The sequence below is a fragment of the Peromyscus maniculatus genome, chromosome 3 (assembly GCF_049852395.1).
Source record: "Peromyscus maniculatus bairdii isolate BWxNUB_F1_BW_parent chromosome 3, HU_Pman_BW_mat_3.1, whole genome shotgun sequence".
Taxonomy (NCBI): Eukaryota; Metazoa; Chordata; class Mammalia; order Rodentia; family Cricetidae; genus Peromyscus; species Peromyscus maniculatus.
In genome coordinates this window covers 154,330,116-154,343,170 of record NC_134854.1, presented here as the reverse complement: position 1 = coordinate 154,343,170, position 13,055 = coordinate 154,330,116, and the positions used below count along the sequence as shown (strand labels likewise).

Genomic DNA, 13,055 nt, shown 5'->3' with positions numbered 1-13,055 from the left:
CACAATCATGAATCAAGAAAATGCCCTATAGACATGCCCGCAGGCCAGTCTAAAGGAGGTAATTCTTTAATCGAGGTTCCTTCTTCCAAAACAACTCTAATTTGTGTCAAGTTGAGAAAAAATAACCAGGAATGAGGTGGGAAACCTACTACTATGAAATGCTAAGAATCACAGGTATCCATTTGGGGACAAGAAGCTATGGAATGAATTCTTTCTGACAATCTGGCAATGCCTAGCAATCCATGTATGTGTGCGTCAAGACAAGGTGTTCTGTAGACAATCCTAAAATGCACCCAAGGAACTGGCTGGGGCTGGTAAGATGGATCAGTGGGTAAAGGCACTTGATGCCAAGCCTGATGACATGAGTTTGATCCCTGGGATCTACATGGTAGAAAGAGAACCAACTCCTGAAAGTTGTCCTCCGACCTCCACAATGTAATGTCGTAGCGTGTGTTTATACACACAAGAAAGAATTTAAAAATGCAATTTTAAATATTTTTTAAAAAGAAATAGGCTATGCATGAACTCACATTAACCTATAACCTATATCTAAGCCAATAAGAGGCAAGAGGACTATGCTCTCATCCACCCACACCTCTTCCATGGTAAGCCTTTTAAGACCACAGCTGAGATGAAAACACAGAGACCATCTTTCCCTTAAATCAGACAGCCTCACACACTGGCTACACAAAAGCACACGCAGGCATTCCCCTCAGAGAAGTGCTGCCTGACCATTTTACCAAGTTTCTCAAGACAGACAAGTTCTCAGAAGAGCTGGTGAATGTTCGCAGGGACTCACACTAATGGATTCACCTCTCTGGAGCCTCTGCAGAAACAAGGCCCTTCCCTTGACTACCAGGCTCTTCACCTTGCCTCCTTGTAGTTTTAAGGAGTTTTTCTCCCCTCCTCAGGCCTTGTCTTGTCTCATATATCTTCCCCACAGAACATACTGTCTTGTACACCAAAGATGGTAAGTGTGCTATTATTGATGCTAGTGGGTCTTTGATTGTTTTTTGTTGTTGTTGTTTTTGAGAAAAGGTCTCACTATATAGCCCTGGTTGGTCTGGGATTCATTATGTAGACACTGGCTTCGTACTCACTGAGATCCACCTGCCTCAGCCTCCCAAGTCCTGGGATTAAAGGCATGTGCACCATGCTCTCCACGCTCTTTTTCTAAGGGTAGGTCACTGTGATGGTCAATCTCCACCATCAACTTGACTAGATTTAGAATCGCCTGGGAGACACACCTCTGGGGGTGTCCACATATGAGGGTTTCCGGGAGGTTTAAGTGAAGAGGGAACCCTGGATGTGGGTGAAGCCAGCCCAAGGGCTGAGGCTCAGACTAAACACAAAGGAGAAAGCAGAGAAAGCTGACCACCAGCATTCAACTCTCGGCTTCCTGACTGCTGAGACAATGACATCAGCTGCCCTGCATTCCTGCCTGCCATGATGGACTCAACCCTCAGTGTGAGCCAGAGCAAACCCTTCCTTCCTTACTTTGTTTCTTGTCAGCATTTGCCACCGCACTGAGAAAATAACTAACACAGTAGCTTAGGGAAACACACTTACCAGGAAAGATGAGGGTACATGGGAAGGCTATATTAGCACGTGCCCTACTGGAGATGCCCTACCAACGAACACCTTTGCCCATCGCCCTGCCAGGCTGGATAAGAGAATGGTGACAATTAGAGGCTGCTAGCCTCCCAACACCCACCAAGACTCCTGCTGAAGCCCGTGGAGTTCCAGAGCCGTCTGACCTACAGCCAACTTCTGCCTGCAGACAGGTGCACTTTCACCTCCTAACTCACAGTCCTGCCCAACCACAGAGCACCAGGAACTCAGGAAAGCAGCATATGAAGTTCAGAAGGGAAACTCCATTCTTGGAGGGAACACCTGACCTTTCCAGGCAATTCCGGATCTACTCTCACCTGACGCTGAAGGATGAGAGTCATGAGACTCCGGAAAGGCCCCGACAGCACAAAGGCAAGAGGAGCTGGCCGTTCTCAGCATTGGAGGTGGATCAGCCAGGTCAGGTCATTAGAGAAATGGAGACTTACCCAAACTGGGGAATTTGCCCAACTTTCTCAGATTTTAACCCCCAAGTGGCACTAGCCTCAAACTCGGAGACCACCTGCCTCTGCTTCCTAAATCCTAGGATTAAAAGCACACTCCACCATAGTTCTTTGCTGAATGGAGCTGCGAGACAGAGCAAAAGGTGTCATATGACCCCTGACCTGATGTCTCTGCATCACTGGCCATTACATCAATGGTTAAATGGGACCTATTAAGTCAGGAGAGCCTCAGATCTCAAAAGTTTGTCAAAGTACCAATCAAACAATTCGACTATCTCTAAATCTCTCAGACTTCATCAAAAGGTGACCGAAACAACCAAATGCACCAGAAGTCTATTCCTTCCGGTTTCCCTTGTTTTGAAAACCAGCCAGAACGGCCCCAAGGCAGGAATAGATGATGAGGCCCAAGGAAACCTCCCTTTGTTCCTTTGGGTGCCCAGTCTGTGGTTAAAAAATCAAGGCATGAGAACAATCAGCCGGACCCCACAGTGAGCCAGCATACATACTGCAGTATCTGATTTGATGGTCTCGGGAAGACAAAGGGTACAATAAGTAGTACGTAGAAATGTCTCTCCCTAATCTGAGTTCCTCAACACGGTCAAGGAAACAGCTTATCAGACCCTAGCATCCCATTTTATGAAACTCCCATTTCATCTTGTCCTACCCTTTGGAGATCTTTCCTGTACTAACCATCAGGCTTGTGGGCAATGATATTAGTGAAGTTGTTTTCTTCCTTTTATTTTATTTACTTATTATTTTCTGTGCTGGAGATCAAAACCCAAGGACGGACACGGACGGACGGATGGACGGACGGACACACACACACACACACTCTGAGCAAATGTTATACCTACGGTGTCTCTGGTTTAACTTTGTCACCAGGGGCCCAAGACCTCCCTTCAGGCCACACCGGCAGTGAGGTGGGCAGCCCCAGACCCTCCTTTTCACTTGTTCACAGTGTCGGACCCTCAGGGGCTGCATCTAGACTTACACTTTCACTATGGAACACGGAGGACTCTCTGGGGAACCTGGTAACTTTAGAGACACACAGGCTGTTTTCTGGGGTTTGGTTGTTGGCTTTTTTTTTTTTTTTTTTTTTTTGGTTTGGTTTTTTTAATTACAATACTGATTTTAATCTGTAGTTCATCTCTTCCAGGAAATACTCAAGAGTCAGTTTCCTCATACACAGGAGACATGTGTGAAGCAAGGGTCACTGACCCAGCTACACAGACAATTCTTATGACTGATAACTGCACTGTCTGCCATAGCCCACTGCAGACGGCACAGGGCAGCTGACAAGAAAAATCACCAACTTCTTCTACTAGTAGCTCCTGGGAGGACCAGAGAGAGCGCTTCCCTCCAACCCTCTTTCTTCCACAAGTTTGACAGTGCATTCATTGTTCCTTAGGGTGGGAGGTAAACTCCACAAAGACAGCATTCTCTTCAGTGGTATAGTCATTGGTAAGGTGCCTGCTGCTCCTGTAAATAAACCCTCATCCACGTTCCTGTAAGCAACCCTAATGAAACTCACTAGGCTATTAAAAAAAAAAAAAAAAGACAATGAAAGCAGAAAGTGGACTGGTTGAGAAGGGACTGATGATGTGCAGAAGTAGAGGGGTACGGAGAGGTATGTCCAAAGTACATTATGTACATGTATGAAAATGTCATAATGAAACCCATTAGGCATAATTAATGTGTGCTAACAAAAACAAACAAACAATATATAATCTATGCAATCTATTTTTTTAAAGGTCAGTTTTGCCTGGGTACGTAGCTCAGGGGTAAAGCTTGCGCAAGGCCACTACCATTTAAAAAAAAAAAAAAAAAGGAACAAATTTTCTAAAAATTTCTAAAAATTCCCTCCTGCCCCAATGTAATAAATGTGGCTTTTTCAAACTCCTCTGTATAATTAAGCTTCTGCTGAGGGTCATCTACTCCCAACTCATGAAGCTGGAACCCACAGCACACCGTATCTGCTCTGTGGTCACACAGACAAGGAACTGCTTGGGAAGCAAAAGCCTACGAAGGAATCGATGTCTTTCAAGTCTTGCCCCAGTCGCAAGTACCAAGCAACTGCATGAACAAGCAGATCCACAGACCCATTCCAACAGTGAAGCGCTGGGTAGAAACTCTACTCAAGACACCGCACGAGACTTCCAGAGGGTTTGCGTTTGCTTTTTTTTTTTTACCGTTTTCTTTCATCTCTGCAAACTTATTCCAAACTACACCAGCTATTCCCCTCGCAACTCTGCTGTAAGATACAAAAGGCATTTGGATTGTCACGTCATTGCAGTTGGCTCATCTCTTCTGTTGCCAAGGCTTGTGCTCAATTAAAAAAAAAAAAAAAAAAAAAAAGAGCTTTTCTGAGCCATGGCTGAGTGACCCCTCAGTCCAGTGAGAAACTCAATGGGTTTGTGACCAAAGCTCTGTGCTGAGAGTCAGCCAGCCAGGGTGGCCTGGATCCTAAGTCAGGCAGCACACCACAAATCTCACAGCGCCCGGAACATCTCCGGCGCCAACTGTCAAAATGGTGGTACTGACACTTTGAGCCCCTTCTAGAGTCACATGTTGTGGAAGACGTAACAGGAAGCTCACTTGTCTTAACAGCATAAGGAATTGCAACCAGCAACTTATTACACTGGCCAACAGCTGTAAGAACACGCAGTTATATCACCCCTTAGGGGAGTTAATAAGTTCATGATTAAGTAACATGAACAAGCTCGGGTCAGGACCGGGTTTCACAGGTCTGTGGGCTGCAGCGTCTGCTCTTCTCCTTGGGAGCACTCCACAGTCAACAGAACCCTCTCTCCAACAAGGCCATGCCCCTAAGGGAAGCCACCGTGACAGGGACAGGACAGAACTCAAAACTAAAGCTCAAGTCCGAGGCGACGGGGAGGACTCGGTGACATCTCCCTCCACACGTTTGCCGACAGAGCTGACAGCAGCCCAGCAGGGCAACGAGTCCTTTTTGGGTCATTCAGGAAATGAGGTCGTCCGTTTCCCTATGTCTGACTCCCACATACGAAGAGAAAATCCCCCGACAGAGTTCATAAATCCTCGGGAGCCTGTTCTTTTGCATCTTCCTTTGGGAATCGTCTCATAAATCATCTGTCTAGATACAGGAAGCTTGGCCTTTTAAAAATCAACATTATTTTTATGCCAACCTTTTTCCTTGGATATCTTTCCAAAATATATTTCATCCTCTCTTCACTTCTTAAGTTGAGGGACTTAACTTGGAAGCCAGGACCCACACTATCACCTGCCTCCTGTGGTGCCACCCGGGGGGGGGGGGGGGTAGAAATCAGCTCTATATAATGACATAGTAGGGACACAATGCTGTCAGAATCCTTGTTTGATTTTCATGGCTCCTACTCCACCAAGGCGTTGGAGAGACAAGGGGCTGGGACAGGATACATGATTCTGAGTGTGGCTTGGCTACAATTAGCCATGGGATCTGGGGCAAGAGGAGACTCGGTTTCCTCACCTGCCTCGTGAGAAGTCTGGGTCACGCCTCCATAATGTCCCTGTATCACCAGCATCACGTCACTTCCTACTGCCTCTGCACCCTTCCCTGACGCTCCTGCAAGGCTCTTTAGTTCTGCTAAGTTTCAGCTGATGGACCTATGAATCTTCCTCTTCTGTTGACTAAAGCTGTTTGGATATAAAAGTCTGAATACAGAAAGAGCTCTCAAGTCGAGATCTTACTTAGCGTCTATGAAAGCCTGCATTCAATCCCTGATGCCAGGTTGGGGGTGGAGAGGGTTATTATCTTAAAAAAGAAAAAAAAAAATAGAGAAATTTATGAAGTCAGATGGCCAAATGTCTCTCATCATTCAAGTAAATTAAAAAGAACAAGGCCAGAATGGGCAGGCTCAGAAAAGAGAAAAGAAGAAAAAAATATTCCTTGGATAGTCATGGAAAATCATAGACTATCCACAAATATTTCAAATACATTTCCAGAAATCACATAGTTTTAATGATTTACACGGGGGATACTTTATGGGGGGAAAAGGGCATTCATGGATTAAGTAAAAAGCTTTTAAAAATAATAATAATAAAGTTATACAAGGGAAAGGATGGAGTAACGCCAGTAAAGAGGGTATCTGGCCCAGAGACTGGACAGGCTGAGGACACCACCTCAGACATCCAACCACTTAATGAAGAAAGTATTAGGCAGTGGGGGAAATAAGAGAAAGTAGAATGGAAGAAAAGGTTTCTGAGTGAGAAGCATGGGGGCAAAAATGGAGCCACGGAAGATAACATATCACCAGAGAACTGCAGAAGCAGAATTTAAAATTTGAACAAAAAAAAAAAAAAAAAAAGGATCACCTGGACATTCATCCCGAGGTCATTGGCTAGGAGTGACCATCTGGCTACCCCTAACGGGTAATGAGGAACAACCCACCTTTAGCATTGACCAAGAGGGAACACGGGACTTCTGCTGGCTCCACCCCTGCCTGTCACCTCCTGCCTGTCACCTGAGGTAGGACCCACCGGCTCCACTCTGGGTTTCCTAATTTGCTTCCTGAAGATGGACGTACCTGACAATAGTCACTGGGAACTAGAGACCGGTGATTAGTGTCTCAGCCTTGTACTGCCAATAGGCATACAAGGCTGAGAGATCTGAGGCGGACCATCCCTTAACCTCCTTCCTGGCTTCGGTTTCCATGTTTGTAAAATGGGGAGGGAAACTGCCTCCAGGAGAGACTGTGAAGAGAGAATGAGGTCACTAATCTTAACACACCAGGCAGGACAAGGCGCATTAGTAAGCAACCGGTGATGGGGGGGGGGGGGGAGGCCTCCAGGCGAAAGAGGAGGAGGAAGGAGCGGAGAAATCCCTACAGAGCTGTAAAGCTGAGCTGGAGAGATGACCACTGAAAGAGCAATGAAGCACTTCTAATTACAGAGAATTTCTAAAGTTCTCAAAACACAAGGGTTCTGCAGTTTCCATAAGCAAGGCCCATAGGACTCCATGCAGCCAGTTCAATCAACATGGGGGAGTCCATACTTAACACAGTAAGGCTGCCAGAAGGATTGCAAATCCCTGGGACCAGACGCGGCTACACTGTGTATTTTCACTGTCAAAGATGAAAGGGTTACCCAGAGAATTAACAGGGCAAATGATAGATTTGTGGTAATATTTCAACACCAAAGGACCAGTTTCAAGCACATGGTTGTACTCGTTCCTACGCAATGGATGGTATGGAAGACGACAAGTCACTGTTGCCTATTCATGGGGGCTCATTCTGAGATGTCCCAGTAAATTTTATTAGTCTGGTTTCTGTATGTACAGAAAAAAATCAATAAAATGTGTTTGTTTTTTAATAGGCTGTAATTCTAACTTCTCCCTAATTTAGTCTAGCCTTTCTCTCCCCCAAATACTGGGTTTAGCAACGAATAGTCTTGAAGCCGGGCTCCTGTTGGCGTGGGAACATTGAAGAAAAGTCACACTCTATTCAATAAATACACAGATACTGCTTCCTCGAGTCTATTGGAACAATGCAGCAAAGACGGACTCTGCCTGAGACCAAGTCTCGGTGCTGTTTTACTAAATTGGTATTCACAGAGAAAAGTGGGTCCCACCTTATGCCGCACACCCTAAGGGGGCTCCCTATGATATAGACTCCCGCAGCTGGGAGAACCGCAGCAAAGGCCAACCTTTCAAAACCAGTAACAAAATGAAATTGCTCTACAAGTAACTCCCAGATACTCCCTGCCCCTGTGGCGTGTGTTTGAGACCACGTCTTAGTTCCGTGTCCTCTGCTTCAAGCTGGGGTAACTTCCCCTGCTTTACCTACCTTTTCCATAGGAACCTCGTCTCGGCTGCCAGGTCTGTTCTTAAAGACAGTGCTTACTACACGTAAGTGAAGGTGTAAGTAGGTCTGGCTGACTCTGGGTGAAGAAGCCTGGGGCTCACCCATGGATTCATCAAGGGGTGATGTGAGAGCAGGCAGCCCGGCCTGCAGCCAACAGTGGAAATGCCTAACGCTCACACGCCACCGTCGGAGACATACACATCTCGGCAAACTGTGGTGCAAACCCAAATCCAGCAGGCCTTTCTTCCCTCATCCCTACCTCCTACCACTTCCTCTTCTCACACCTGACTAGACCCTCGCAGCCCAGTGTTCCCACACACATCATCTTCCACGGCACATAGCTCCGTGCCCTCAGACCAGCTGGCTTGTGATTAAAATGGACCACACTAGGAAGTGCCAGAGCCCAGAGCCTATTGTATCAGATTTCCTTGGCCTTTTATAGACACACCATGAACCTGGAGAATCTGATGTAGTGGCCTGAGACCCTGTAGGCCTGTGTTCTAACCGCGTTCAGTCATCCATATGCTAAAGCGACCACTTAGCTCTCAGAACCCAACTGTGAAAACAGAAATGTGTAGCCCAGGGTCTGGCTAAGATGTCTCAACTCCAACTTAATGATCAATGTCTCACCATTCCCTGATGACACTGTCAGAGGATAGGGGGCCTAACAGACCTGCTTATCCACCTGGGCCTCTCTAAGGATCCCTCAAGACTTTCGTTCTCTTTCTAAATTCTTCCTTTTTTATTTTTTTTTTAAGACAGGGTCTCATATAGCCCAGGCTGGCCTCTAACTTACTGTGTAGCCAAGGGTGACCTTGAACTCCTGATCCTCCTTCCAGTCTCCCAAGTGAAGTGATTACAGGGGTGGACCACAGTCTCACCTCAATTCCTTTTTTGTTCTTTGCTTAGATACCAAAGCAGTTTCTGAGATTATCAAAATAATCAAACACTATTAGTTTATCAAAATCCTTTTATTTTTTGGAGAGACACCAGGCAGAGTTCCTTGGGTAACCTTATTAACTGAGGTGACGCATGGACAGAGAGGAAGGGGCACTCACCTCCTCCATACCTCACTTGGTGTTGGCAAACATGACAGAAATGACTCTGTGCCAGCTGCCAGGTGAGAAACTAAGGCATCAAGATTACCCTTGCTAACCCGAAGAAGTATGAGACATCTAGACACCAGCTCTGCCTGATGTCTCTCCAAAACACTTATTTTAAATGAGAATGTCATCCCATCGTAAATGGGAACTGATAAAGAACAGGAAAAGAAGGGCCAAGGCACTATGCCACCAGTCTTTGGTGTCCCGGGTCACCTCAGCCAATATAAGTGCTGTGCCAAGCCTTGCAAAAGGCCTGTGTCGGCTGGGCCACAACCACTTTCTGCCGTAACTTAGCTGAATTTAAAATTGAACAGGTGACGTGAAGGTGAAGGCGTATGGTGGAAAAGCCAATCTGTCTTCCTCTGTCCTGTGACTAACTCAGTCTTCTGGGGGCGGAGGGTGACTTCTTAGAGAGATGATCAACCAACCCCAACTGGTGAGGAAGGGAGCAGAGTGCCTTCCTCACAGAGGGGCTGTTACAGGGAACTGACAAGGCTTGGTGCTGTTCTGGATGACCTCGGGCCTGGCAGGGGAAGCTTCTCTTTTCCTAGGTAAAGGAAAGATGTGCCCAAGTGCGAAGACACACAGGCCTTCTCAGCTGTAGCGACAGCCACCTTGCACTCAAGTCATCTTTACATGGTGTCACTGATTGACCAATTCAGAAACTTTCACCTTGGAAACTCCACCCAGATCTGACTCTGGTCTTTCCTAGCAGAACAGACAAGGGCTCAAAAGTAAACAAAGTACTTCCCCGCTGTGGCTGCCTCTGGCCAGGCTCCTGTGGCCTCCATCACACCAGCTGCTGAGGAATTTACTGCCCCGCTGACCAGCTGTTTGTGCCGCAGGAGAGCAGATAGGGAAGGTTTCAGGAGAGGAGAGAAATCTTGCCACTCAAAGAGTCTTCTCCTCCTGCCTTTAGCATCAGCTCATCCTTCAAAGACTCGAATGCACTCTCCACGCCAAGGAAAAGTTTGTTGTTTTCTGGGCTCAAGGAATGCCCCCTAGAAGCAAGCAACTTGCCTGTGCTTGCTTGTAAACATTTTTTTTTCCCCCATGCCATCACTGTACCACATCCCAAGGACTAAATGAAGCACACATCACTGGAACATTTTCAGATGCCCTGAACTAATCCTGGTCCTTGATCTCCGTGCTTTATTACGGAACATGACAAAACTCAAGCAACTCCATGGAGAGATGGTCTTCATGCACACACACCTAAAAACACCCACAGCCTAGGCAAATATTCTCCGACTAGCTCCACCGACCCCAATCCAAAACAAAAATGTCACTTACATAGGTGGTGAGGAAGAATATATTTGAGTGGCACATTACACACTGATAAATAAAATAAAAGAGGCACCCAGAAAGGATGGATGGGCTGGGTTACGGTCTAAGAGCAGAGTTCAGTTATCCTGTATAATACAAGGTTCTGGGCTCCACCCCCAGGACCAAAGTTAAAAAAATGAAAAATAAACAACCTAAGACAATAAGGAAAAAAAAAGATAACACAAATCGCATCCAACTTCCGTATCACATTTGAGAACGTGTTTGGTTGGGGCTTGGCTCCCTGTGTGTGCTAGCTCTTCTTTCTACTGGGGTGCAAAGAAACAAGCCTGCTGTTCAGTAGAGGCATTCATTCCTGAATCCAGCATACAGCCCGTCAGAACAGCAGGAATGCAGTCACTTTAGACGCGGTATCAGAAGTCACAGGATAGATTGCATTGTGGTTCTTTTCTTTTTTTTTTTTTCAGTCGAAAGCCATTGTGCTCTAGTTGGTCCAGGTTTTTCTCTTGTCAGGTTTATTGCCATCGAGCCAGATACAATTTACTGATAATGCCCTATCATTTAGTCACCTCTGTTTTTGTTATGAAGTGTGAAATAAATTACATTATCCATACAGCAAGATTTTCCTGATTTCGACAAAAAAAAATTATATTGCAAAAGAAACTGGTTTTGAACTATGACGGCATCCTAAACTCTTTAGTGAGGCCCTGCTCCAAAGCCTACCCAAGATGTGCACAAATACAAAAGCCCAAAAGTTCCTCTGGGCTCTTCTGTGAGGCAGAAACAAAGACACCAAATGCACCTTTTGAGTCCCCACCGGCCTTACTTCAAACCCACGGCCATCGGTCCTGATAAGAAACACGAAGGTCTGATTCTAATTGTGAAAACCTAGTAAGCCAGTGGGACAAAATTCCTTTCCCTCATACAGACCCTAGGTGAAACACTCTTAAAACAGGAAAGATTCTCCTAACTCCCCACAGGAGAAAACAGCTTATCTGTTCCTTGTTTCTGCCACATTCATCTAAGGAGCACACAGTCAATAGGGCAGGCCAGAAGCAAACTTCAGAAACTTCAGCCTTGCACAGGGAACAGAAAAGGTTTGCCTCCTGGTGACTGGCGGAGCCTTGAAATAAAGCACCCAATAAATGCAGCATGGGAGAAATAACTGGGGGAGACAGACAAATCATCCTGCCTCCCAATGGTGGCAAACTTCACAACAACTTTTTTAAAGCAACAAACTACGGCACCGCAGCCCATACAGACAGACTGTCCATATTCGTGCACACGCGACTACCTGGAAGACAAGGGCTGTTTGCAAATATTCCTCCTGAACTTAGGACAGGCCAGGGAGCCGGGAGACTGCAGCTTTCCAGCACCCTGTCTGCACTGTCAGAGAAGGTCATTTTGCCTGGTCACTTGTCTTCCACCCTGCATCACAGGAGTTTTCTACTTTCAGATTGCTCAACTTTCATAGGCACTAGAGTAAAATAACTATTCAGCAACTTTATTCACCTTGGTTTAATTTTTTTTTTCCTTATGCAATGCCCAGGAAAAGCTGACACCAAGGCTGTCTTAGGGCTTGCAATCACAATCAGAAGAGAGGCGGGGGTAAAAAAAAAAAAAAAAAAAAAAAAAAAAAAAAAAATCTTGTGTGTTACAACCCAGAGTCCTGAAAGAAAGAAAGAGACCATCCTAGTGGGGCCCCTAGAACTTTTTCCCCAGGGAGACCACCCCTCGGGAACAAAAGTTACAGTTCAGTCACATGTTGGGCGTAGGAATAAGGAGAAGGGGTTTTTCTTTTTCCTTTCTTATTTTTAAGCGCACTAATTACGGAGGTGTTCTACAGATCTGAAGACAAACTGGGTTCCTCCTACCAACTGAGACCGGCATTACATTGTCAAAAAGAAAGGGGGTGGGTGGGGGGCCCAGGAGCCCAGACGGGGCTCGGCGGGAGAGGGGGGTGTAGCAAGGTTATGCTAAAGGGTACAGCCACTGCCACGAGCTGCATCTTTTCCCCTCGCGCCCCAAATAATTCCCCGCAAGCCTAGCAACTGCACCAGCAGCCCCGGGGCGAGGGGGTTCCGATCGCCCAAGGGGAAGGAGGGGAACCGAATCATTACCTTAATGCTACACTGAGCAGGAGTCTCAGACATGTCTCACAGCGAGAGGGATCAGGAAGTTCTCAGTTTTTTTCCACTTTCCTTTCCTCTCCCCAACCCAGAAACGCTCGGCAGGGCAGCGGGACGCGGTCATTTAAGAAGTTTCTTGCAGCATCGCCAGCGGCGGCCGCCCCGGGGGGGTCTTCGGAGCGCACGGATCGGGCGCGCGGCGCGGGGGCGTGGGAGCCGGCGAGCACGGCGTGGGGTGTGCGGGTCGCGGCGCGGCGACCGGGGCGCAGCCGGCCGGCCTCGCGTGTCTCCTCCCACCCGCGGCCGGCGCGCCCGCCCCCGCCCTCCCCGCGGCGCTCGCTCGCTCCCTCCCTCTCTCTCCTCTCTCTCGAATGTTTTCCTTCCTGGAAGAGAGAAACTGAAAGGCAGAACTGAGAAAGCTCTCTGCTCATTGATCTTGAGAGTTTCAGGGCAGAAACTGACGTGAATTCCCAGCACCGGGCTCTGCCTCTTAAAGGAGCCACCAGGAAATAAAAGCTCGGGTTACCGCGGGCCGCGGGGAAATCAAAAGGCGTGCGGGGGAGGGGCGCGGGGTGCCCACGGGGCCGCCCCGAGGAGGATGCCTTTGGGGAACCTCGCAGCGTGGCCCTAGGACTCTCAAGCCTGGTTCAT

At 47.2% G+C, this 13,055-nt stretch overlaps 1 protein-coding gene across 1 annotated transcript in view; it reads right to left on the bottom strand.

Moving 5' to 3' along the window:
* Positions 1-12,817, bottom strand: part of Etv6 (ETS variant transcription factor 6) — a 237,585-nt gene extending 224,768 nt beyond the window's left edge. The window contains 1 exon segment of the mRNA XM_006976544.4: positions 12,396-12,817. Within this exon segment, the coding sequence (XP_006976606.3) occupies positions 12,396-12,428 (33 nt within the window). The 5' untranslated portion in view covers positions 12,429-12,817.
* Positions 12,818-13,055: the final 238 nt, after the last annotated feature.